Here is a 27,397-nt window from a genome sequence, read left to right as displayed (position 1 = left end):
TTTTAAAATTTATTTAGTTTTGTTTAGTTTTATCTTGTCTTCCTATTTATGAAATGTTTTCAGACCTGAGTTACTTAAACATACCTATTGCTCATAACGCCACTTCTTTGAGACGTGAAATTCTCCCTGTGTTTTCCAGTGTACTTATTGTGTCATTTGTTGTGTTTAAATCTTTGAACCCTCTGGAACTTACTTTGTATCTACCGATTGGGTGGTCAGAATTTACTGACTTAACAGTTTCCCGGAATGCACTGCAGTCTTGACGGCGTCCTAACTGGTTATGCAGCTCTTGCTGAAAGTGGATTTGAACAGGGAGGGCACGGAAGGGCCTAGACGAAAGTTGGGGATCCCGACTACAGTCTGGTGGAACAAAGACACTTTGTCAGGCGGCAGGAGGGCCACGTACACCCGGCTCGGGGCTCCCAGCTCCTGCAGGGTGGGTCCCTCACCAGGCACAGGAAAACAAGCCACCGAAACCACCAAGCCACTGTCCTTGCTGCAGGCTGTGTGACAGGTGCTCACTGGACCGAGAGCAGCCAATCCCCGCGGGGTGGGGCGGGTCTTTTGCTGGCCAGTCTCGGAACTCCTAAAAGGCTGGCTCCGCCCCCTGCCCCCGCCCTCTCAGCTTCTTCTGACCGCCCATTGGTGGGCAGGGCACTGGGATTGCAGCACTGATTGGCGGCTTGCTCCCACGTGGCTATCCAGGCAGGAGGATCCTCACCCCCCCTCGTCCTCACACCTCCCCGAGGGCGGGAAGCTGGGGAGCTGGGAGAGTTCTCTCCTCCGAGGTGTGCAGCGCGCCAGGGGCCCCGGGAGACTGACCGGTAAGCGGGAACCTTGCCATGTGGGACCCTTAGCCCGAGACCTTCAAAGCCCAGCCTAAGAGACCCCAGATGCCCTTATCCCGCGGGGCCCCAGATCCCTTCAGCATCGAGGGGCCCGCGTCCGCTAGCCCGGAGGACCCCACATCTCCTAACCCCCAACGCTTAGATCCCCAAACAGCCTGAAAACCCCAGTTCCCCTCAGCTCGGGTACCCTACCTGCAGCTCGCCCGGGAAGACCACATCTCCCCAATTCAGAGACCCCGAATGCCGTCGTCCTGGAAACTAACTCAACGGCGGGGAACCTGAAGCCCTTCGACGAGAGGCTCCAAATCTCGGCCTCAGAGGTCCCGCCCCCTCCCCCAGGCGCGCCAAGAGTCCGCAGCCGGGAGCACCAGGCCCGCGTCTCCGCCCCAGAGAAGGCGTTCTGCTGGAGGCCGCGCCTGCGTCGCCTGCCGGTGTCTGCAGAACCCGGTGCGAGTCCGAACTCTCCCATGAGAAGAGCGCGTTTCCTGGCGCCGCCGCTGGCCCGCCCGGCCGAGGGGCCCTCGGACGTCCGGCCGCGGCCCGGGAGCCTGCGCTGAGGCAGCCGTGCAGGGGGGGAGGGGGAACTAGGGCGCCCCCTCTCCCGGCGCCCTGCCAACGCGGGAAAGGCGCTCGGCCCTCTCAGCGCCTTCTCCTTCCACAGGCGCCTCGGACTCGGGGCTGGGACGCCATGAACCCCGATGGGGGCCCGCGGGAGCGCCCTGAGGGAGAAGCGGGGCGGACGGGGCGGCAGCCTCAGGTGAGCTGTGGGGTCGGCGGGAAGCGGGGAGCAGGGCTCCGCAGACGCCCGGCCCTCGGGGTGACCCTCGCGGCGCGTGTGCGGGGCGCTGGTGGGAGAGATGGGGCTCTGCGTGGCGGGGAAGTGGGGGAAGGCGCAGAGTGCGGGCGGGCGCCGGGACGCAGCCGGGACCCGGGACACAACCGAGAGAGACTCGGGCTCGGTGCTTGCTGCACAAGGACCACCGCGGCCCCGCCGGCTCCCTGCACCCGGGGCGGGACAGGCCCGAACGCGCATCACTGAGTCACTGGAGCGTCCACTCTCCTCCCCAGGCTGAAGAAGCTTGGAAAGACGTTTCCCTGTACTTCTCCGGGGACGAGTGGGCGGCGATGGGAGACGGGGAGAAAGGCCGGCACCTGAAGAGGAACCTAGATGAGCTCCTCAGCCGAGGTAGCGCACTGGCGCCAGGCAGGCGCCGGCCTGGTGACCTGACGGGCTGCTGGGCCGGCACCGGCACCGGCTCCAGCTCCTGCTCCGGCAGCTCCCTCCGCCTGCGGCTCCCTCCCGTATCAACGCCGAAGGGGGAATTTGCTCCTTTGCGTCAGAGCAGGGCCGGCGCTGACAGTGCAGCGCCCACAGCAACCCGTCCTAGACTGTCCCATCCCGTGGGAGCCAGTCACACGGGCTTCCTGGGGCTCGTTCCTCCTCCAGGCTCTTTGCTTTCAGGACGAATGTCTTGTCGCTTTGCAGGTCTCAGGGCCCCGCGACCCCCTTTCATGTGTCACCGCCCCCGCAGGCCGGCCGCGGAGCTCCAGGAGGAGGACCCTGGGGACTCTGATGAAGAGTGGACTCCCAGGCGGCAAGGTGAGGGGCAGGCGGAACCAGAGCCGCCTGCCGACACGGACCTGTTTAGGTCAGGCTGCATCTCGGGACTTAACCAGGGAGCAGGTTCGCTTCTCCAGCGAACAAGCAAGATGCCAAACAGTGTGTCGCACAGTAAGGGGCTATTCGTGTAGACTTTCAAGTGCAACATAATCACATGTGTTTATAGATACAGTGATAAGCAGTAAGTGTATAAGAACATACAAGTGAGTAAGAAATAACCAATCAGAATAGTTGTCATCGGAAGAGAGGGAGGCAGTCTGGCCGGTGAGGAGTGTTCCAACACCCGGCTGCCCACGGCCTGCATGGGGACAGACGGACACGGTATTAACCGTGGAGATTACGGGAGTTTGGGGTCGGCCCTGGTGCCATTCTGTCCAGCATCACGAGTGCTCGCTTGGTAGGGCCAGTCCACTTCCATGGGTCTGGGGTTGAAACACAGCTGAAGTCAAGGTCCGATCTTTCACTTGACTGGAATTCTCTGCTTCTGTGGTCAGCAGACTGTGGGTGCTGACCGGAGTCTAATGATTAAGGAAGGGCGGGGACGGCCAGTAAGTGCCCGGGTGGGAGGGGACCAGAGAAAGGAGGCGAGGTGGCCGTGGTGCCGTAGCCCGGACAAGGCCAGTGTGAATGAAGAAAGCAGGACGGAGGAAGGGTTGTGTTAAAGACAGGGAGTTTCTGTGCAGTCACTTTCATTACATTTTTGTCAGGAGAGGCCACTTTATTTCTAGTAAATGTGATAGATGCTGTATGAACATCGGATGAAGTGTGGATGGCACTCTGTCTGTTTTCTTTATCTTTCTAATGAAATTAGTTGATGGCCCCAACAGAAGCCTAGGCCTTACGATACCTCAGAAAACCTTTTCCAATCACCCTGGATTGTTCTCCGACTACTGTCACTCAGAATTCTGTGTCCCTAATAAGAATCTCCAGATTTTAGAAACATTTACCAACCAAAACACTTTCTCATTATCTTTCAGTGAAATCTTCTTGGGTGGCCTTCGGAAAGGAACAAAGTGAACACCAGAAGGTGAGTATTTCCCAAATCCTGTTGACAAGAAAACTTTTGTCATAGACAGGAATGCAGGTAGGAGTAGGAAAATGCAGAAAGTACCCTGGGAACTGCCGCCTTCCTTTCCTGGTCTCTTCAACACATTGTCTGATATTATCATCTTTTTTAAAAGATTTTATTTATTGATTTGTTTAGAGAGGGGAATGGAGGCAGAAAGAAGGAGAGAAACATGTGCGAAAGACATGAATAGGTTGCCTCTCACGCGCCCCCCAACTGGGGGACCTGGTCTGCAACCCAGGCGTGTGCCCTGACCGGGAATGGAACTGGTGACCCTTCAGTCTGCAGGCCAACGCTCAATCCACTGAGCCACACCAGCCAGGGCTCATCATCAGCTTAACAGTTAACAACGACAGCAACAATAGTAACTGCCAGTTGTTTCATTCTCACAAGGTTTCAGACTTTAAGAATTCTATGTGAATAAACTCACATTACAACAACCTGAGGAGGTAGGTACTGTAACTGTCACCGTTTACGATGAGGAAAGTGAGCTTTCAGAGATACAGAAATGTTTGACTATATGTCTAAGATCACAGTATCAGGGGTGGTGCAATCTAATCCATAGTGTCTTCTCTAAACCACTTACACACTCATTACAGCGTTCATGGTTTTGCCCTGGCCAGCATGACCAGTTGGGTGTCTTCTTGCAAAGCAAAAGATCGCCGGTTTGATTCCTGGTCAGGGCGCATGCCTGGGTTGTGGGCCAGGTTCCCGGTTGGGGGGCATGTGAAAGGCGACTGATCAATGTTTCTCTCTCACATCAATATTTTTCACCCTCTCTTTCTCCCTCCCTTCCCCTCTCTCAAGAAGATAAACAAAATCTTTTTTAAAAATTAGAAAAATAAACTCTTATAGTTTCTAAAGTTTACATTGTCTTATCCATATGTCATTACATCATTCATCTGACTGATGGTTTCAACCGAAGTTCTTCTCTGCTCCAGTGAGAGGTGCACTGAGACCCTCTGAGGAAGGAAAGCGTATGATATGTAGGCAGTTTGTACAGTGTATGCCCAGATGAAGAAGAATGTAAAATGTCCAGGATCACAGCCTCCCACTCTAATCAAAGAAAGCATCTCCTACCCCCAAGGAGCTTCAGGTTTGATGACTGAGAAACAACAAATAATAACATGACTTGAGGACTTCATGTAGGTTACACACTCTTCAATAGAAACTCATCCATCCGGAACTGATTTCATATGCCGTTTCTTGTAAGGTGACGTAACAGCTTCTTTCCCTGAATTCTAATGAGGCCACTCTCATCCTATTTGGAATCATTTGTTCAGCCTGCCTACCTCTGCACTGTGAGCTCTTTGAGAGACTGGTCCATACCTGAGACTTCTCAGAAGTCACAGGCCCAGATCAGGGCCCCCGAATGTTTGCCAAATGAATGATTTCACAATTACAAATTAAACTAGAAGATGATCGGTAAATGCTGATGGTAATTTCTGTGAGATTTGAAATATGGAGAGAGCTGAGGGGTAAATTGATAGCAGGACTGTAATCTCACATTCATACTATATTACACAATTCACAGAACACTTTGGTGAGCATTATTTAATTGCACGTTCACTATAACGTTGAAAGTTAGCATGTTATAGATCATGAGGCTGGAGACAACTAGCTACTGATACAGCCTTACCCAAACAGAATTGGTGGGCACCAGCTAATCTAAGAACAAATATTCTTTCTAAGGTATTGCAAATTTTATCACCATTTTATTTACTGTCTAGATATGTTTCTGCCAATGATTTCTTTAATCTCTTCCCAATATCCTCCACTCTCAATATAATATCACACAGACAGTTGAAAGAAAAGAGCCATAAGGCATGGGTTCTAATCTTGGATTCACTACTCCCATTGGCCCTATCCTCTCTAATATTCCTACTCCCTAGGTATTTCCAAGGGTTGAAGTTTTAAAGACATGCATGTAAAAAGTATCATGAGCCATAAAAAATTAAATACATGTTACCTTTGTAATGTGTGACTCTTACACTGAAGGCAACATCCAGGATGCCGTTAAGCAATGAATACAGTTTGAAGGAATTGTCAGGAACAGCAAATTTGATGACTGCAAGTGACTCAGAGCAGGCCCAGAATCCAGCGTCCCCTCCTGGAGAAGCGTGTGCCTTTGGACGGCACACTAGACGAAAATCGGGTAAGAGAACATAATTTGGAAACGTTAGTTCCTCTAAGTCCTACAGAAGGGCTGATAACTATGGCCTGGGTCTGTGGGGCGGACTTCGGATGGGCCTGGATTCAAGCTGGGCTAAGCTGAGGCTGAAGTTAGCACTGGAGCTGTGGGCAAATCCTGAAAATGCTCTGAGCTCCTAAATGCTAATGTGTAAAGTGAAGAGAAGGAGACATCGCTCGTATATTGTTTGAAAACATTAAATTACATTTAAAACAAGTGACACGTGCAAGTTGTCCAACAAATGCATCTGTGATCATAGCAGCCACACTTTATTGGTGTTGGGTGCCCAGGCCTTTACTTGAGGCCTAACGCATAATGTGCACTCCATAAATACTTTATGAATGGTTACAGGTTGGCAAGTTACACCTGGTAATGGGAAGATCTAGGAACTAAAACTGCATCAGTCATCTGTAGTTGGTGTGGAGTCTTAGTCTTCTGAACCAATAGTTAACAGTAAAATACCAGAATATGCAAAAGGACGGGTAATAATTTGATGGGAGGAGATTGTGTGTTATATGACAAAATGGGAACTAACACTCCACACCCCACCAACCTCACTCACCTGGACTTCTCCAACTTAGAACTCAGGAGAGAGGAGATTGAAGTGAAGATGTGCAGCCTACGAGAAGAGATCGGCGAGCCCCAGGATGATGACTACCTCTGTAAGTGACCCTCACGAAGAAGCGTGTTATAATACAGTAATTTCTCTAGTCCTTTGGTCCCCAAATCATTCCCTTCCTCTAGTGACCTGGAGTACAGCATTGAGTCTCAGTGATGTCAGTGCCGGACGCCCTCTGAAGCTCTTTGTGTCCAGGAACATGCGCTGTACCTTCCCTAACCCCTGTTGCTCTCGCCTCCAGATTGTCAGAAGTGTCAGAACTTCTTCATCGACAGCTGTGCTGTGCATGGGCCCCCTGCATTTGTAAAGGACAGTGCAGTGGACAAGGGGCATCCCAACCGCTCGGCCCTCACCCTGCCCCCTGGGTTGAGAATCGGGCCATCGGGCATCCCTGAGGCTGGGCTTGGAGTGTGGAATGAGGCAGCTGATTTGCCAGTGGGTCTGCACTTTGGCCCTTATGAAGGACACATCACAGAAGATGAAGAGGCAGCCAAGAGCAGATACTCCTGGCTGGTGAGAAGTATTTGCCTCTTCCACTGTCCTCTGGCTTCCCACATTCCTTCTGAGGCCTGGAGGGACCTCACCTCCTACATGCTAGACATGGAGGGACAACATGGTTAGCTGTGTGCACTGACGGGACTTCACATGAACACAGAGCTCCTGTTTAAGGATCAGAGCGTAAGTGGGAGCAAAGTGGTGCAGACACAAAGGAGTGGCTCCTCCCTTGTGGGGCTCCTGCTCTGATTGGACAGACAGACTCGGATGTGTAGATGATGAGTAAGGAAAATATCGTGTGGTCACAACTGGCAGCGGAATCCCCATGCAGGCTGAAAGAGCTTTGATGACAGTGGAGTAAAATAATTCCTCTGACTATTACCTCCCCACAAAAAAAAAAAAGTTCTTTAACTTCTTTTCTGAAACACAGATCGCCAAGGGGAGAAACTGCTATGAGTATGTGGATGGAAAGGACAAATCCTGGGCCAACTGGATGAGGTGAGGTCAACGGGTCTCTGGGTGCCAGAGGGGACTCTCATCCCCCACAAGCCCATATGTCTCTCCCTCTCGTCATGCCTCGCTCAGCGGTCTCTCTTAATCCCTTTTCCTCATTTTCTCCATACAGTGTATTTTCATTTCAGGGGACACTTAGGGAAAAAGTAGCGCATATGTCCTCAAAATGTAAAGCTCTCTGCTAGGCACAGTCTGGGCACTGGAAAGGACCTTGAACAGCCTAGATTCACCAGGGACACTGGATTACACTTCAATGTATCAAATGAGCATTAATTAAGCACTCACTATATTCCAGTTTAGATGAAGGAATACATTACTTAAACAGGTCACATAACCCATGTCCTTATGGAGGACTTCTTGCAGACAGACATAAAACAATTGCTTTTAGAAACATTTAACTATAATTTCCAAGAAGTGCACAGTGTCAAGATAGCACAAACCAAGGACAGCCTAAACCTGGGAGGGCAGCAAACCCTCCCAGCCTCACTTCTAACTAGAGCTGGGCTCTGAGGCCTGCAGAGGAGTGGTCACGGGCCCCTTTCCTGAGAGGGGCCCTCTTTTATCAGGGATAACAGAATGGGAGCCAACTACTATTGTTCTGTTTTATTCTACTAAGACAAAAGACCTCCAACTATGGTAACCTTGGGGAGGCAAGTGACTGGTACCCTAAATAAAGTGTACGGGGGCTGGAGAAAGGCCTCTCAAGAGAAAACACGTGGGCTGAGTACTGAATAATTAGTGAGCTAATTTAGAAGCAGGCCCTAGATCAAGCACCAGGTTCTGTGGTGTGAGACAACTTGAATTAGACTTGGAGAAGCCAGAGATCACTGGGTATTATGGCCAGTCAGGGTGGAGGTTAAGTCTGGAACTGGGTTTTACAAAATGGTATTAGGCAGCATTAGCACTGCAAGCAGGACTTGGAGGTAGGAGTTCACATGACACGCTGACAGACACTTGGACGCTGAACAGAAGGTTCCCGGGAGCAGTAGGGGCTGTGAGCGACACCAGAGCCTGAGGGCCACAAGAGTCAGTGAGGAGCTGGACATGGACTTTGCTTTGCTGGAGGGGACAGTGCAGTGTGGCAGGTGGTCTGGGAAGGGCTTTTCAGGTAGTGGGAACTCATCGCTGTGCTTTTCTTTCCCTTTATCTGCCTCAATCCCAGGTATGTGAACTGCGCCCGGGATGATGAAGAGCAGAACCTGGTGGCCTTTCAATACCACGGGCAGATTTTCTACCGAACCTGCCAGGTCGTCAGGCTGGGCTGTGAGCTGCTGGTCTGGTACGGGGACGAGTATGGCCAGGAGCTGGGCAGCAAGTGGGGCAGCAAGTGGAAGAGACAGCTCACGGCTAGGAGAGGTGGGCACCACTGTTCTTCAAAACAGAAAGAGAATAGAGAATTCTCCATAGAAATATTCATGATCCAACTCTTGAGTAAAATCCACTCTAAAGTCAGTAAAGTTTCAAATTAGATTCTTTAGAAATTCTGAGTTCATTCATATGTCTTTGACTCTTAGGCAAAATGTTTATATTTTTTATTTTTAACATATTTCATGCCCAAAATACACAAATGCATACAGTGCTAAAAGGCTGAGAGGCAAAAAAGGAAAATTTTCAAGCACTAACCAGCTCTCTCACCAACACAGTTTTTCTGACACTTTTATAGCTGTATCTTCTTAATTTTCTTCCATACTTCTAAATAAAATGTTTTTGTTTGTAGACATTCATTATTTTTAAAAGATTTTTGCCCTGGCTGGTGTTGCTCGGTAGATTGAGTGCCAGCCTTTGAAGCAAAGGGTTACCAGTTTGATTCCCAGTCAGGGCACATGCCTGAGTTTCAGGCCAAGTTCCCAGTAGGGGGCGCACGAAAGGCAACCATGCATTGATGTTTCTCTCCCTCTCTCCCCCTCCCTTCCCCTTTCTCTAAAAATAAAGAAATAAATAAAATCTTTAAAAATTTTAGTTATTTTTACAGAGAGTGGAAAGGAGAGAGAAAAACATCAGTGTGCAAGAGAAACATTAATCTGTTGTCTCACACACCCCCAATTGGCCTCCAACCCTGGCATGTGCCCTGACTGTAATTAAACTTGTAACCTTTCAGGTTGTAGGAAAACACCCAACCCACCGAGCCACACCCTTCAGGCAGGGCACATTCGTCCGTCATTTCAGTGAATCGTCAGGTGATATCCTACTCTGGCGCACAGGGTCCTGGGACCAGGAAGTACAGATTAACATGAGGACGAGAATCACTGCTCTTGAGGGGCTGACGGTGGAGGAGGGAAACCCAGGCACACGTGTTTGCATGTACATAACACTGCACAGCGGTTAGTGCTTTGGAGAAAACTCATCCAGGACGAGAGCCTAGGGAGGATCAGTGTGAGGGGAGGCGCAGTGTGGCAGGTGGTCCGGGAAGGGCTCCCTCGGGAGATAACATTTACAACAATACCTGCGGCAAAGGGTCCCAGGCAGAGGGAGCAGCTAGTGCAGGGAAGAAAGGAGGTGGGATGTTGAATTGGCTGAGGGTCACTCGGGTCTCGTCTCAGCACAGAGGGTAAGAATGGAGATCAGACGGATGCTCCACAGCCCGGAAATGCGGCGCCGATGATCCGAGTTGAGACACTGGGGACTCTCCTGAGTGAAAGCGCGCAGTCGTTAGCCGTAGAGTGCTGTGTTCTCTGTTCTGATTGTGCTTTGTTAATTTTTAGAAAATAAACTCCAGTGGGGAATCCCCTCAGAGATTGCTTCATCTCCAAGTGAGAGAGCGTGGCGGTGGGTCAGAGAGGAACAGGAGTCGGGTGTGGAAGAAGTGTGGTTGGAGAAATATTTTGAAACGACTTCTCGGTGTATTTGAAATGGGCTAACACCGAATGAAATGAAGCATAAATGTCTGGTGTGAGGCTTGAGGAAGGACATTTTCTTAAAGATTTTATTTATTTATTTTTAGAGGGGAAGAGGGAGAAAGAGAGGGAAACATCAATGTGTGGTTGCCTCTCGCACGCTCCCTACTGGGGACCTGGCCCACAACTTAGTCATGTGCCCTGACTGGGAATCGAACTTGCGACTCTTTGCTTCGCAGGCTGGCACTCAACCCACTGAGCCACACAAGCAAGGTCAGGGAGGACATTTTATTTTACTTTTTAGGAAAACAGAGAAGCCATTCCTAGTTGGGGCTTGTGGTTTTGCTCTTTAACACGACTTAGAAGATACCTATGGAAGGGAAAGGTCACTGCAGTCCCATCTGCATAGGGAGTGAAATGGCCTCTCGTGCTCCTCGAAGGCCCCTAGTCTGGGCAATATTAGAACAGACCCTCTTGATGGGGGCTTTCTGGATTTCTGAAGAAGGTGCACTGCACAAAAATAAAAAGGAAAATAGGGTGCGAGTGGACGCTTTGTGGGAGACGGAGCTTGCATTGTCACCACAGTAAGAAAGACTCACGGGGCAGGTCTCACCAGCAGCCAAGTCGTGCAGCCCAGGCATTCTCGTCAACATCTGCCCTGACCGAACCTTTCTCTTTCAGCGGAACCAAAGCCAGAGATCCACCCATGTCCCTCCTGCTCTCTGGCCTTCTCCAGTCAGAAGTTCCTCAGCCAACATGTGAAACTCAATCATCCCTCTCAGATTCTCCTGGGGACATCTGCAAGAAAACACCTCCAAGCAGAGGAACCCTGCCCAGAGGATCAGAATCAGCAGCAGCAACATACTAGTACTCACAGCTGGAATGATAAAGCTGAAGGTCACGAGGTCAAAGAAAGGTCCAAACCTTTGCTTAAAAGGATCAGTCAGAGGAGAATCTCAAGACCCTTTTTCCAACCTTCCACAGAACAGATGAGGAGCTCCAACGAGCATGAGAGAATGATGGAGGAAGAGACCCGTAGAGGCCAGAAAGAGAGTCCAGAGGACACAGGCAAGTTGTTTGTAGGAATGTCAAGAACTGTAGTGATTGAGCATGGAGGGTATTGGCAAGGCTTCAGTGATGGGTCACATCTCATTAGAGGCCAGAGGACACACTCAGGGGAGAAGCCCCATGTTTGCAGGGAATGTGGCCGAGGCTTTACCTGGAAGTCACATCTCATCAAACATCAGAGGACACACTCTGGGGAGAAGCCCTATGTTTGCAGGGAGTGCGGGCGAGGCTTTATCTGGAAGTCAGATCTCATCAAACACCAGAGGATACACTCAGGGGAGAAGCCCTATGTTTGCAGGGAGTGTGGGCGAGGCTTTGCCTGGAAGTCAAATCTCAACACACATCAGAGGACACACTCAGGGGAGAAGCCCTATGTTTGCAGGGAGTGTGGACGAGGCTTTGCCTGGAAGTCAGTTCTCATCACACACCAGAGGACACACTCAGGGGAGAAGCCCTATGTTTGCAGGGAGTGTGGGCGAAGCTTTACTTGGAAGTCAAATCTCATCATACACCAGAGGACACACTCTGGTGAGAAGCCCTATGTTTGCAGGGAGTGTGGGCGAGGCTTTGCACAGAAGTCAAATCTCATAACACACCATAGGACACACTCAGGGGAGAAGCTCTATGTTTGCAGGGAGTGTGGGCGAAGCTTTACATGCAAGTCAGATCTCATCGCACACCAGAGGACACACTCTGGTGAGAAGCCCTATGTTTGCAGGGAGTGTGGGCGAGGCTTTGCACAGCAGTCACATCTCATCACACACCAGAGGACACACTCTGGGGAGAAGCCCTATGTTTGCAGGGAGTGCGGGCGAGGCTTTACCTTCAAGTCAAATCTCATCACACACCAGAGGACACACTCTGGTGAGAAGCCCTATGTTTGCAGGGAGTGTGGGCGAGGCTTTACACAGCAGGCACATCTCATCACACACCAGAGGACACACTCTGGGGAGAAGCCCTGTGTTTGCAGGGAGTGTGGGCGAGGCTTTACACAGCAGTCACATCTCATCACACACCAGAGGTCACACTCTGGGGAGAAGCCCTATGTTTGCAGGGAGTGTGGGCGAGGCTTTACCTGGAAGTCAAATCTCATCAAACATCAGAGGATACACTCAGGGGAGAGGCCCTATGTTTGCAGGGAGTGTGGGCGAGGCTTTACACAGCAGTCACATCTCATCACACACCAGAGGTCACACTCTGGGGAGAAGCCCTATGTTTGCAGGGAGTGTGGGCGAGGCTTTACCTCGAAGTCAGGTCTCATCAAACATCAGAGGATACACTCAGGGGAGAGGCCCTATGTTTGCAGGGAGTGTGGGCGAGGCTTTACCTGGAAGTCAAATCTCATCAAACATCAGAGGACACACTCAGGAGAGAGGCCTTATGTTTGCAGGGAGTGTGGGCGAGGCTTTACACAGAAGTCAGTTCTCATCACACACCAGAGGACACACTCTGGGGAGAAGCCCTATGTTTGCAGGTGGAGTGAGTGAGTCATTAGCATTAAGTCTCATATCAATAGCCATAGGAAGTCTACAGTCCCTTACCCTCCCCAAGACTGTAATTACTACAGAAGTAACTGGTTAAACAAACCCTCCAGTTTCACAACAAGAGAGGAGATGGACAAACAGTTCCATAACGGGGATGTCAGCTCCAGTCTCATTCATGGTTTTTGACGTCCTAGTCTAAAATGTTTTGTCTCCATACACATATGAAACCCTCATTCTCCCCAGCACTAAAAACAGATGGTTCCCGAAGAGCCACAAAGAACTCATACACTCAGCCACAGAAATTCAACAGCAAATGTGTAAATCTGGAGTCAGTCTACTTTGGTCACTGCCCAGAGAGGGATTTGAGACAGACTCACCAGGGAAGGGAATTCCCCAGACTGCTGGGAAGGGGGCCTTTTCTCCTAATCAGCTCCCTACCCTCCTCCCTTGGCTTCTCTTGGCTCTTCTCCTAGTTTCCTACAACCTCTGGGCCTCAGAGGTGAACAGCAGGGAGGGACGTATGCTTGTGCACGAACTGAGCCTGGCTCAGTCTGGGCACCTGGTCTTCCTCATTCCTTGCTGCCCCTTCAGGGTCAGCATTTCCTGGTGCACAGCATACAGATTCCACATCAGTCTGTAGTGGGTGTGAGTCTCAGCTCTGTCTCCTCCAGCTGTGTGACCTAAGGCAAGATTCTTAACTTCTCTCTGCCTGCTTCCTAATCTACAATGGAAATGGGAACTCCGGCCTTTCTGACATTCAAAGTTGAGTCAACACAGAGAATCTGGCATAGAGGATGGCTGAGATCGCAAGTCCTGCTGAACAGCCATCAGTGCCCATGTGTCCCGAGTCTTTAGTGCTGGACAGAGGAAGATAAGGACAGGGTAGGGGTCTGTAGCCAAATTCCAAATTTGATCAGACCCCACTGCCTTCCCCACATAGACTCAGCTGCCCTGAGAAGGAGGCCTGAGGTGGGGGGTGCGCTTCCCTCCAGGTCACCGCCCTCCCACTGAGCCTGCATACCCTCAGAGCCTCAACACAGGCAGGTGCTACTGAGAGTGACCTGTGAAACAAGACCCTAGCCCACCCCTTGCTGAGGACTGACACTGGGAACAGCATGTCCCTGCACTGGTGTGTTAGGTGGGATAGACAGTAAGCCAGGGCAGGGAGGCCGAGGTAGACGTTACCCACTAACTCGGCAGTCCTGAGCCTGGTCCAATTCTATTGCCAGATGTTCCAGCATCACAAGAAACACCATGCTAACACGTTGAAATTCTAGGTATCATTTCCACTATCTGGGAAAGAAAGGCTTTGAAACTTCATCCCAAAGCCTAGAAGATGGGAGGGGGGTCTACAGCACTCAAGGAAAGGACCCATAAAACAAACTTGGCTAATAGCTTTCCTCTGGCCCTGTCTGCTCTATGAGAGGGTCCCCAGTGCTTACAGAAAGAGCCCTTAGATAGCTTTGGGTAACTGCCTCAACTGTAACTCCTGTCATGGATCTATTTTACAAGATGACCAAATGGGGTCTGAAATGAGAAAAGGATTCGAGCTAACTACCCCAGCACATACCTACATTTGGCTAGTCACACACCCCGTAGAAGCTGGCACCACTTTTACCCACCAATTAATATGTAACTTCTCCCCCATCCCAGCAACTATGTGAGTCCTCAGGACGAAGGACCTGGTGCTCTTGCCTTTCACCCCCACCTCAGCAAGACCTGTCCTCGTCCATGAGAGCGTATCACAAATAAACCCTGCTTGCACGCTAGTACACTTGCTGATCTGTGATCCTTTACTGCATCGGCAAGAAGAACCGAGTTTCTCCTGTGACAGGTGCGCCCCATCTGCGTATGGCATTCATGAAGCCAACAACATGGCAGCTTCTGTGCTGCACTTTCCTCGTACCCGGGCCCCACAGGGCTTCATGCACCACTAACACCATCTCGAAATTAGTACTTATTGCATCTTTAAACTTGTTTGTGAAGTGAAGTCTGATGGGATAATGGACATGCGCAATGTTGGTCATTCCTGGCCACCTGTTCCCAGATATTGTCCACAATGGCCCAAGAGCACAAAATTCCCATGGACCCAATGGCTGGGAGTCCAGCAAGACTCAGGGTGAGAACAGGGTAAACATCCCCATCTGCATAATCATAGCGAGGGTGCTAACAGCTCCCAGAGGTCACACTTAGAACTAGAGCTGAGTTTAATACACAGAGATGGCAAACAATTAGTGAGGGCCCCACCCCCATGACCTGGACGATGACCTTTCTGTCCTCCCAGTGCCAGGCTTGTGAATGAAGAGTGTCTACATAAACTGTGGATTTCAGTAATAAATATCCACTATTACTTTTTTTTAATGGTTTTTTTTAAAGGAAGGTGTGTTTCTTGGGTTTGTTTCCCTTCCCTGTTTCTCCCCCCACCAGCGCAGCCCAGAGAGAACACCATAAACTCAATATTCTGTGGCTTTCAGCATGGGCATGGGAGAGGGGCAGAGTCCTGGTGTGACGCTGCCAGAGGGGCCGGCACTGACGTACCGTGGGGAGGGGAACCCACAGACTGCCAGGTGATGGTCATCACCCCCCACCACCAGGACAGACCCTGGAGCTCTCCCAGAAGGCTTAGCGATCCCAGATGAGTAGAGAGAGGTCTGTTCCCTCTCCCTCCCCTTCAGCAGCAAACCACATTCCTAGTGTAGCTGCCAGCCTCCAAGGTGTCCCCCAAATCCACATGCTGTCACCCCTGCCCTTGTACAGCCCCTCCTTCACACAACCAGGCTGATCTGTGCTGTGAAAATGGTGTGCGGCTCTCCAAGCTAAGTCATAACAGGCCCTTCTGTTTCCGCCTTGCTCCTGTAGTTCACACGGTCTCAGACAACCTTGTTCACGGAGCTGGGTGTTTACACTCTGTGGGGAACTGTTCCATACATGGGAAATGTGGCCCAGCCCCCACTCGGAAAAGCCAGTGGGGAGCAAGGTTGGCGGGCAGGACCCACGTCCATAGATAGGTTCTCCCGTGGGAAATCAGGCCTGCATTGTACCTAGACTGCTGTGAGACTTGCTCTTGCTAAAACTCCCTCACCCTGAGGCAGCAAATGTTTACTGAGTATCTTTAACTTCCTAAAGTCTGTGCTAAACCACCCACGTATGAAGTGTGACCAGTTTCCCCCTCGAGCTGTTAACATCCTTCTCTTTGAAGTAATTAGAAGTATTCTGTCCTTTGTTGTCCTTAAAAGGTAATCACCTGTGGTGAACCTGTGCATAGGTTCATCCTATGAGGACCATCCTTGATGTAATGTGCCCAGAAAAGCAATAAAAGCCTGTCCAGGCAGGGGTTGGCTCTCTCTCTCTTGGGCTCTCTCTAGCCTTCTTGCCCTCTCTCACTTAGAGAGTGGCCATGCCGTCCCTTTTCCTCCACAGGATTTCTGTAGTCCGTGTGTATATTTGTCTATTGCAGCCACAACCCAGGATCCTGCAGGCCGGGATCTGTGTCAACACTCCCCTCCCGCCCACCCATCAGTGGCTGGTAGCCACCATGCTCGTTTTGAAGAGGAGGCTCCAAGGAGTGAATGTAGCTTGACATCTGCTGGATTCTGCATCTCTTGTCCTTGACAAGCAGCTGAAGGGTTCACTGTCCTGTCCCTATAACACCTGGGGTGCCTCCAAGGCCCATCCAGCTGCACCTGCCAGCTTCCCAACTCCTCCACCTGACACTGTGATGGACCTGGATGGGACAGGTCAAGAGTCCTTGGGCAAAAACATCAGTTGCTGAGGCGACAAGATGGTATGGCCACCCGCCTCCATCAAACACTTGACTCTTCACTACAGTGGCCACTGCAGCTATGGCCAGTCCCACCTGGTTTATGTTCTGATTGTCTGCCACCCAGGTAAGGGAGCTGCGGGCTGGCTTGGGGACCATAGCTGGGCAGGCGAGGGGGTGACTGGCCTGACTAGAATCGAACCCTCAACCTTTCAGTTACGGGACGATGCTCCCACCAACTGAGCATCTGGCCAAGGCTGACAAACCTCCTCTTGGTGTTTGTTATAGGAAGGGAAAGTCGGTGGCTGCAGGTGACCACATTCCTGGAGGGGGAGAAGCAATCTGTGCTGTTGCGAGTGTCTCCTGTGTGGCTTCCGGGGGTTCTAGAACCCGGGGTGACTGCCTAACTTCCTAAATACTTCAGACAGCCACTTGTCTTGTGAACTGACTCATGACACAGTTTTAAGCCCCTTTCACGTTCCAGGGGCTGCACACGAAGGATAAGAGGGTGGAGGTGGGCAGGGCTGGGCGTGGATCTGAGCTGTGTGAGTTATAGACAAGCTCTGTGCTCGTGGACAAGCTCTGGGCCTCACTGGGTGGGGAGATTACACGGTGGGCCAGCTTCTGAGCTCAGAGTAGACAGCAGCAGTCGAAAAGTGAATGACACTGAAAATTCTGTATGACGGGACATTCCGATGGGCTGATCTCCGGTCCCCCTCGCCTGCCGGTGTTTTCTCCCTCTTTCCTCCCTCTTCTGTCGTCGTGGTGGCTTTGTCCCCACAGCAAACCCCTGCTCACCAGCCAGCACCACCCATCTCCTGATGACCACACGTGGGACACGGCCACTGAGGGCCATTCGTGGACCAAACTCCAAAGTCTTGGTGTGAGCGACCAGGACTCACTCTCCCCACCCAGCTCTCCCCTCTGGCTTGTGAGGCCAGCGTCCAGACAGGACGCCCCTGACAGTGTCAGGGAAAGAGGGATGAGGGCCTGGGAGCAGTGGGGCAGGTGGAGGGATGAGACCTGGACAGCCACATGCCCTTCCCTCAGGTCCCTGATAGTTTCATGTTAATGAGGGACAGTGTTCCCACAGCTACAGCCGTGTCAGAAGAAGCCCTAAAGCTTTCCAAAGGAGTGAACAAATAACCATGGAATTGCTACAGTAATGAGGTGGACTGTACTGCTGACCCACTTCACAGGCAGTACTATGGTCTGCACAGCGAGCAGACCCAAACGGGGTTGCACTTTAGACTTCTGTGCTAGTTTTGTTGCCATGCTGGCTGTTAGCTGTTGGGATATCAACTCCCCTCTGCGTTTCCCTGCAGGCACCACCAGGATGCAAGTCACAGCAATGGACACAGCCGACGACAAGAACACCTACAACGCAGCCACGGCTCACATCACGGTGCCTCAGCACAGCAGCACGCTCAGTGCATGGGCACCATCGCTGTGCTCACTTCAGGGCTGGATCGACAGGGTGGGCAGCAGGAGGGTCCCCTGGGTGGTGTGGTCCACGTACATTTGCCTCAGCTGGCGGGCACAGACACCGGCCAATCAGAGCAGACTCTTACTTGGAACGTGCACCAACCAGCCGGAAGGGGCACCCGCTGCAGACTGGGTCCTGCTGGTGCCCACAGGCTGGCGTTGGGCCCTGAGCAGAGTAGCCCTAAGGGGTCACCAGAGTACATCAGAAATGTGCTCACAAGGCTGCCCTGTACGTAGCAGGAGGAAATGGCCTCTTGCAAAATTAGACCACATTCTCTGCTGAAAACAGAAAACACTCCCAGCATCGCCCGCCACCGTAAGTGTGGAGCACATAACTACAGGGGTCCCAGAACCCCCTGTCTGGTGCTGGAACTGGGAACATATGGATCAGATCCCAGCCCAGGGAAAGTCTCCTCAGGTCAGTTCTGGGAGGGGATGGTCCGGAATCACCAAACGTTGCCTCTCTGTGGAGCCGGGGACCAAGGTGGAAGCTGAGCCACCCGTCAGCCTTGCCTTGAACACCTCACAGGACCCGACCCAGAAGCTGGTCATTTCCTGGAGAGGATGGTGCCTCAGGGGCTCCTCATCTGCTCTCAGTGGCATAGGGTGAACGAGCCCAACCTGCCTCTGATCCCCAGGGCGGAGCACCGAATGTCTGTCTGCAGAGTGTGACGTGTACAGCCTGACGGTCCAAGGAGATGGCCTCCAAGGTGACGAGTAAGTTCTGCAGTGACAACTGGACTCACACTCACTGACGGCAACAGCCACCCTCCCGTCTCCAGCCTGACTGTGTCCAGCAGAAGCCAGCACACGTCCCGTGAACTGTGTTCGCTGGTGGCTTGTGCGTCACTGTGTTGGGCCGCAGTGTCACCCAGGCCCTTGGTCCTCAGCCAGGTGGCTTGTTAGAACCCTCTGGGCCTCGCTGGGACACACCGACTGACCCTCTGTCCCAGGGGGAGGGCAGCCACCTCTGGCCTGAGCAGTGACTCGAACGGGGAGACAAGGGCAGCAGGCAGAGTCCACGACAAAGTCTGGATGTGATTGCTCTGGGGTTGGGCGAGCGGCTCTGACTCCCACCCTAAATCCCCATCACAGTGGCGTCAGGGACGGGCACAGGCATCCTTCCTGTGACGGTTCAACTGCCGGTCCTGAGGACTTATGTAGTTGGCAAGATGGGGGTAAAGAAGTTACATATTGATTGGTGGGTAAAGGTGGTGCCAGCTTCCACGGGGGACATGACGACCCAAACTTAGGTACATGAGGGGGTCTGATAGCCTGAATCCCTGTCTCACTCCAGACCGCATTTGTTCATCTTGTTGTAAAACAGATACGGGACAGGAGCCAGTTAAAGCTGGGGCAGTCACCCAAAGTTATTTACGGGCTCGTTCTGTAAACATTAGGGACTCCCTCGTAGAACAGACGGTGACCAGAGGTAGGCACGTAACCAAAGTAGTTTTGTGGGCTTTTTCTTTGGGCACTGTGGACCCCTTCCCAACCACCAACCAGACCTTGGAATTAACACAGTTTCAAAGGCTTTTTTAAAAAATATATTTTATTGGTTATGCTATTACAGTTGTCCCATTTTCCCCCCTTCACTCCCCTCCGCCCTGCACAGCCCCTCCTTCCCACATTCCCCCCCTTTAGTTCATGTCCATGGGTCATACATATAAGTTCTTTGGCTTCTACATTTCCTATACTGTTATTATCCTCCCCCTGTCTATTTTCTACCTCCCATTTATGCTACTTATTCCCTGTACCTTTTCCCACTCTCTCTCCCCCTCCCACTTCCCTGTTGATAACCCTCCGTGTGATCTCTTTTTGTGTGAATCTGTTCCTGTTCTCCTTGTTTACTTAGTTTGTTTTTGGTTTTGTTTTTTTAGATTTGGTTGTTGATAGTTGTGAGCTTTTTGTCATTTTAGTGTTCATTTTTTTGATCATCTTTTTCTTAGATAAGTCCCTTTAACATTTCATATAATATGGGCTGGGTGATGATGAACTCCTTTAACTTGACCTTATCTGAGAAGCACTTTATCTGCCCTTCCATTCTAAATGATAGCTTTGCTGGGTAGAGCAATCTTGGATGTAGGTCCTTGCCTTTCATGACTTTGAATACTTCTTGCCAGCCCCTTCTTGCCTGCAAGGTTTCTTTTGAGAAATCAGCTGACAATCTAATGGGAACTCCTTTGTAGGTAACTGTGTCCTTTTCTCTCGCTGCTTCTAAGATTCTCTCCTTCTGTTTAATCTTGGGTATTGTAATTATGATGTGACTTGGTATGTGCTTCCTTGGGTCCAACTTCTTTGGGACTCTCTGAGCTTCCTGGACTTCCTGGAAGTCGATTTCCTTTGCCAGATTGGGGAATTTCTCCTTCATTATGCTTTCAAATAAGTTTTCAATTTCTTGCTGTTCCTCTTCTCCTTCTGGCACCCTTATAATTCGGATGTTGGAACATTTAAAGATGTCCTGGAGGTTCCTAAGCCTCTCCTCATTTTTTTGGAGTCTTGTTTCTTAATTCTTTTCTGGTAGGATGTTTCTTTCTTCCTTCTGGTCCATATCGTTGATTTGAGTCCTGGTTTCCTTCCCATCATTATTGGTTCCCTGTACATTTTCATTTATTTCACTTAACATAACCTTCATTTTTTCATGTAATTTGCACCCAAATTCAGCCAATTCTGTGAGCATCGTGATTAACAATGTTTTGAACTGTGCCTCTGATAGGTTGACTCTCTCTTTGTCTCTTAGTTATATTTTTTCTGGAGCTTTGATCTGGTTTTTTTTTTGGGCCATTTTTCTTTTGGGGGGTCTTGGCACGCCTGTTATGTAAAGGGGTGGAGCCTTAGGTACTCACCAGGGTGGGGCAACCCACATCGCTGCGCTGTGATGCTGTATGTGGGGCAGGGGTCCGAGTGGGAACAATGCTGCTTGCTCCGCTCTCTGTGGCTTTCAGTCACTTCTCCCGCTACCCACAAGCAAAGTGGGCCCTTCTGGTGCTGATTCCCGGGTGGCTGGGTTTGTATATGTTCTGGGACCCTGTGGGTCTCTCCAATGAAGTCTCCTGTGAGGCTGGGAGTTTCTCCTGCTGCTGCCTCAACCCCCACAGGTGTTTTCAATCAGTGGTTTGAGGCTTTATTTCCCCGGGCTGGAGCCCTGGGGTTGCACAGTCTGTTTCACTCCCCATTTGTTCCTCCTGGTTTATCTGCACTTGAATGTGGGACCGCCAGGTCCACCAGCCACCAGCCACGGATCTGCCAGCTGCTCCTTGCCGGCCAGCTGCAGCCTTGCCCACCCTATTCCACAATCTGCTGCCTCACTGGGTCCACCAGCTGCTGTCTTGCCCACCCCAGTCCTGCAGCCACCACGCTGCCACAAGTCCTCTCTGCCCAGCTGCTCATCTCCACCTCTCCTACCAGTCTGGATGAATGTGTCTTCTTTAACTCCTTGGTTGTCAGACTTCCATACAGTTTGATTTTCTGTCAGTTCTGGTTGTTTTTTATCTTTAAATTGTTGTTGTCCTTCTTTTGGTTGTGTGAGGAGGCACAGTGTGTCTACCTACGCCTCCATCTTGGCTGGAAGTCTCAAAGGCTGTCTTTCCCAGATAGTGGGAACAATACGTAGAATTTGAATTCGAAGGGTTCCCTCCTCCTGTGCTACCATGGTGTTTCTTGTGATGCTCCAGCACTGTTATCAGACCAGGCTCAGGACCACTGAGTCCGTGGGTGAGACATGTCTCCCTCTTCCTCCTTTCCTTGGGTTGCTATCTATCCTACCTAACAGGACAATGCTCCAACCAACTGAGCCACATTGGCCAGGGCTCAGCAAAAATTTTTAAAGTTAAGCAAGCTCAATTTAAGTTCACCTGTTAAAATAAGGAAGAATTAAAAGGTGTATTGTATTATCAAGCTACAGTAAGTAAAATAGTGGAGTGATGCCCTGTGAATAGTCAGATTGATGGAAAAGAATAGAAGGCCCATTAATACATGCAGATCCACATGGAAATTGTGTTGTGTTTTGTTTTGTTTAATTTAAAAAATTTATTGATTTATCTTTTTATTTGGAACATCTATCATTTGTCTCTCACATGCTCCCAACTGGGGACCCTGCCCACAACCTGTCACAGGAGGGCACAGGTAACCAGGTTCTTGGTGATCACAGACAAAGAATTCAACTGAACACAGGAGCTTATAGCAGACAGAGAGAGCGCAGATTTATTAAGCGATAGTACACTCCACAGAACATGGGAGCGGGCTGACTTGGAGCAGAGATTGATCTCAGGGGCTGGAGGAGTTCTATTCTTACAGGGCGATATTTCCTGGCTAGTTTTGGCAGGGTTTTACTGCCCATGTACAAGCAATTATATTACTTTAAAGCTACTGCACATATGGTCCCCCATGATCTTCCTTGACTGACCGCCAGGGAAAGGGGTCCCACAAAGCTGATTTATTATGATGCTATTATAATGAAGCAGGGGTCATGTAGCATCTTCTGCACAGGTGCAGTTATGATTCACCATGATTCAGCGGTTTTCCAGAAAGCAGGAACAACGGGTCTTAGAACAGGTCTCTGTCCTGTATCGATGTCCTTTATCTTAGCTCTGGAGCACCTCTGGAGTTTCCTCCTAACTATCTCCTGCCTCAAACCCAGGCATGTGCTCTGACTGGGAATGGAACTGGCGACCTTTTGGCTGGCAGGCGGATGCCCAGCCCACTGAGCCACATCAGTCAGAGCCATTGCTTGAGTCCTGCATGTTCCTTGACCAGGGATCAAACCTGCAACCTTATTTACGCACCCCCCCCACCCCCCAAAAAACCCTGTAGAGATATAAAAAACTTCACATGAGCCCTGGCTGGTGTGGATCAGCAGAGTGAGCACTGGCTTGCGATCCAAACGGTCACGGCTGGATTCCCACTCAGGGCTCATGGCTGGGTTGTGGGCCAGATTCTCAGTTTGGGGCGTGTGAGAGGCAACGAATCGATGTATCTCTTACACACATTGACATATCGATGTTTCTCTCCCTCTTTTTTTCCCTCCCCTCCCCTCTCTTTAACAATAAATAAGTAAAATCTTTTAAAAAACAAACTTAACACGAGCAGCGAAATTGGATTCAACATTTAGGGATGATTCACTACACCCAACGTTTCCTTCTGATCTGCACCAAGGTGTTTTCCCAAAAGTGAACACCAGATGGCAGAAGAGAGGCGCACTTGGAACATTTTTTTCAGTGATCATACTGTAAAGCAAGTCTCAACAAACTTCAAAAAATTGAAATTATGTAAAGATTATTGTTGGCACTACTTGCAGTTCATCTAGAAATCAGTAACAAAAGATTCCTAAAAAGTCCTTATTTTTAAAAGTGATGAAATGCACATCTAAATAACATTGGATTCCGCATTCCTAGATGATCCACTATACCCACAACTTAGCCTGAGGACCTGCACTGCGTTATTCCCAAATTGAACACCAGATGGCAGCAGAGAAGCACTTTGGTGCTATAAAGCAAGTTTCAACAAACTTCAAAGGATTGAAATTAAATACAGTAACGTTTCTTGCTCTCATTGCAGTTAATCTAGAATTCAGTAACAAAAGGTAACTGGAAAGTCCTTACATTTATAAGTAATGAATGGCACTTGTAATTAACTCCCAAATAAGTCACCGTTGCCGTGGGAAAACAATTTGAACTGAAAGGCACTACATACCAAAGCTACAGGGAAACGTGCCGTCTTCAATGAACACAGTAGGAAAGGACAGAAGCTGGCGCTTCAATGGCTCTGAACCCACACAAAGAACCCGGCGTACTGAGTCCAATCCAGAGAGAGCAGCAGGGAGGAAATGTGTGCATACAGATGTCTGGGAGGGTATACACTAAAAGTGGTAGCAGTTAAGGTTCCTCGGGGTAGGGTTTTCAATTAACTTCATTTTTCTGTATAGTTTCAGTACGCTGCAGCAAACAAAGACATTTCCATTTTAGGGAGAAAGTACCAGAGAAAAACATGGAATAGTGTTATAGAATTGTAAATAATTCTATATAGAATATTTGTAATAATTGAATTACAATAATCTAGACTGTTGTAGGGACACCAGAAGCCTTTTCTTTACTCATCCAGCTGAGTCTCTTGACAGTCAGCAGGGGAAACATTCTAACTGTTTAGCCCAAAATGGCTCCTTTTCTTATCTGCACTTCTTCGTGTGCATTGCAGCAGTTCTGATAGAGGAAACTCCTAACCTTTTTGTCTCTGCAAGTGATGAGAGCCTGGGTCTGTCATTTACAGGCTACATTGTTTTGGACACGGAAGAAGCCTCCCAGGGTCTTTGCGCTGTCACGTGCAACATTTCTCGTTTTTATAGCTTACCACACTTACCCCTGAAGTACCTAGACTTCAGACTCGGCTTTGCCTCCTGTCAGCCTGCGAGGCTGCACCTGGCAATGCTCAGCGAACTGGGACCAGAAGTCGTGGGCTCCCAAACCTGGTACACGGTCTAGATGACGTGCTCACGAGAACAGGTCCCACAGGAATGGCTCACTTACATAGAGACTTCACACTCGTACCCCACAAAGAGTCTGAGCACCCTCTTCAGCTCCTCACAGACCGGCTGCAGCTGCTCCCTGCCCCCGCTCACTTCAAACACCCCTCACCCCACCCTACATCCACCCACTGCTCACCGAATTTTAATTATTAATGAACTCATAACTAACAAATTTTTAACTCTTCATGTCTTCACATTTTATTCCAAGCTTTAACTATTTTTTTATGTTTTATACGGCTAAACTAATGTAATTTTATTATTGCATGATATCTTATTTACCTTGACAACTCATGAATATCCACTTAAAGTTATTATAAATAGTATAACTTAGTAAATTGTGTGGTAAATAACATGCAGAAATAAATATATTTTATATATACAAAGAATAATTTGAAGACATAATCAAAGAAAAGAACCCATGGGACACCGCCAAATCCGGTGTCTGGTCCAGATGATGTGCTCGTACAGAGTGGTCCCAAGGAACTGGTGAGTAACACTGGGACCTGAGACTTGTACCTCGAAACAGTCTTAAAAAAAAAAAATCAACAGTCACTGATACTCCACTATAATCAACCACTTTTCCTGCTGACCTGCACTAAGATGTTATTCCAACAATTTCCACCAGATGGCAGCGGAGATACACACTTGGCTTGACCAAACATTTCATTCAATTTTTACGCACAAAATGATTGCGTTTTAATTTTTTTAACCTCTTGAGTTAAAACTTATTTTAAATATTTTACTTTCTTCATTGTTTAAGGAAACTTCCACAAACAAAGCAAATTGCAAATGATTTTGAGCACACTTGCAACTCCTAAAAACCTGACTTTATTACACTATACAGCAACTTCCAACAAATGGCACATAGAACACGTTTATTGCTTCATTTTCACTAATCTGGAAACCAGTCACAAGGTAACTGGGCAGTCCTCACCTGTGCACATTTTAAAATACACCTCTAAACACCATTGCCATCAACAGTCATTGACATTCCACTAGAATCAACCACTTTTCTTGTTGACAGGCACTGAGGTGTTATTCCCAAAATGAACAAGAGATGTCAGCAGGGAACCATGCTTGGAACTTTTTTTTTTCTTTGTACGTTGACCATATTGTACTATGGAGCAAGTTTCCAAAAAAAAAAAAAAAATCAGATTCTCTGAGGTTCCAACCAAGATGGAGGCATAGGTGGAAACCTTTCACTTCCTCACACAACCAAAAGGAGGATAACAACCAATCTAAAATCAATACACAACAAGAAGTGCCAGAATATCAACTGCAAGGAACTCTGACAACCAAGGAATTAAAGAAACAGTCAACCAGACCAACCAGACTGGTGCGCCAAGACAAAGAAACATGGCCCAAATAAAAGAACAGAGTGAAACTCCAGAAAGAGAGCTGAGCGATGAGCAGATAGCCAACCAATCTGATGGAGAGTTCAAGGCCCTGGTAATCAAAATACTCACAGAACTGATTGAGCTTGGTCTCGAAATGAAAGAACAAATGAAGACTCCCCAAAGTGAAATAAAGCATAATATTCAGGGAACCAACAGTGACAGGAAGGAAACCAGGACTCAAATCAACAATTTGGAAGAAAAGGAAGACATAAACATCCAATTGGAACAGAACAAAGAAAAAAAGATTTCAAAACAAGCAAGAGAAGCTTAGGAACCTCTGGGAAAACTTTAAATGTTGCAATATCCAAATTACAGGGGTTCCAGAAGGAGAAGAAAAACAGCAAGAAATTGAAAACTTATTTGAACAAATAGTGAAGGAAAACTTCCCCAATCTGGTGAAGGAAATAGACTTCCAGGAAGTCCAGGAAGCCCAGAGAGTCCCAAAGAAGTTGGACCCAAAGAGGAACACACCAAGGTACATCATTATTAAGTTACCCAAAATTAACAATAAAGAGATAATCTTAAAAGCAGCAAGAGGAAAGGAGAGAGATACTTACAAAGGAGTGCCCCAAAAGCTATCAGCTGATTTCTCAAAAGAAACCTTGCAGGCAAGAAGGGGCTGGAAAGAATATTTGAAGTCATGAAAGGCAAGGACCTACCTACATCCAAGATGACTCTATCCAGCAAAGCTATCGTTTACAATGGAAGGGCAGATAAGGTCAAATTAAAGGAGCTCATCATCATCATTTCATTTTATATGAAATATCAAAGGGACTTATCTAAGAAAGTAAAGAAGATCAAAAACTATCAACAATAAAATGACAACAAACTCACAACTATCAACAACTGAACTGAAAAGAATAGAAAAACAGTGAAAACCAAAACTAAGCAAACAACTAGAATAGGAACAGAATCAGAGAAATGGACATCACATGGAAGGATTTCAGCGGGGAGGGGGAGGGGAGGAATAGGGGGACAAAGGTACAGGGAAGAAGAAGCATAATTAGTAGGCACAAAATAGATGGGGAGAGATAAAAAATGGTATAGGAAACAGAGAACGCAAAGAACTTATATGTACAACCCATGGACATGAATTAAGTGGGGGGAGGAATGCAGGAGGGTAAGGGGTACAGGGAGGAGGGGGGGTAAAGGGGGAAAAATGGGAAAACTGTAATAGCATAATCAATAAAAACCTTTTAAAAATTAAATAAAAGTAAATTTAAAAATTAAAATAAATTTTAAAAACCCAAATAATTCAACATGACTGATGGTAAAGATGGTATAGACCAAAGCTTCAGAAAGAAATCTTCACCCGTTAATGCACAGGTTAGAAACAGAAGCTGGAAATGCACAAGTTTTGCACCTGTCCGAGGAACCTAAAATAGTAAACCAAGTCCAGGCAAAGTGGAGGAAACGAGCCCGTAGACATGTCCTGAGGGGCATGTACATAAAATGAGAGCGCTTGTATATTACTTTACTTTTTTTTACCTCTTGGT

The 27,397-nt window shown here is 48.9% G+C and overlaps 1 protein-coding gene and 1 long non-coding RNA gene across 2 annotated transcripts; both read left to right on the top strand.

Annotated features, from left to right (window-relative positions):
- The first annotated feature begins 744 nt into the window (after positions 1-744).
- On the top strand, positions 745-14,508 carry LOC128780980 (histone-lysine N-methyltransferase PRDM9). The gene is made up of 11 exons (XM_053924874.2): positions 745-824; positions 1,047-1,605; positions 1,917-2,034; positions 2,335-2,448; positions 3,447-3,496; positions 5,534-5,690; positions 6,308-6,388; positions 6,587-6,858; positions 7,271-7,338; positions 8,516-8,709; positions 10,869-14,508. The coding sequence occupies exons 2-11, from the start codon at positions 1,537-1,539 to the stop codon at positions 12,740-12,742; spliced, it is 2,997 nt and encodes a 998-aa protein (XP_053780849.1). The 5' UTR covers positions 745-824; positions 1,047-1,536; the 3' UTR covers positions 12,743-14,508.
- A 1,624-nt stretch (positions 14,509-16,132) lies between these two features.
- LOC139440941 (uncharacterized) lies at positions 16,133-22,770 on the top strand. The gene is made up of 2 exons (XR_011651278.1): positions 16,133-16,626; positions 17,825-22,770. It is a non-coding gene; the product is annotated as an uncharacterized lncRNA (long non-coding RNA).
- The last annotated feature ends 4,627 nt before the right edge of the window (positions 22,771-27,397 follow it).

The sequence above is a fragment of the Desmodus rotundus genome, chromosome 5, assembly GCF_022682495.2.
Source record: "Desmodus rotundus isolate HL8 chromosome 5, HLdesRot8A.1, whole genome shotgun sequence".
NCBI lineage: Eukaryota > Metazoa > Chordata > Mammalia > Chiroptera > Phyllostomidae > Desmodus > Desmodus rotundus.
Note: the sequence above shows the minus strand (reverse complement) of the source record. Positions and strands in the feature narration are given on the sequence as shown.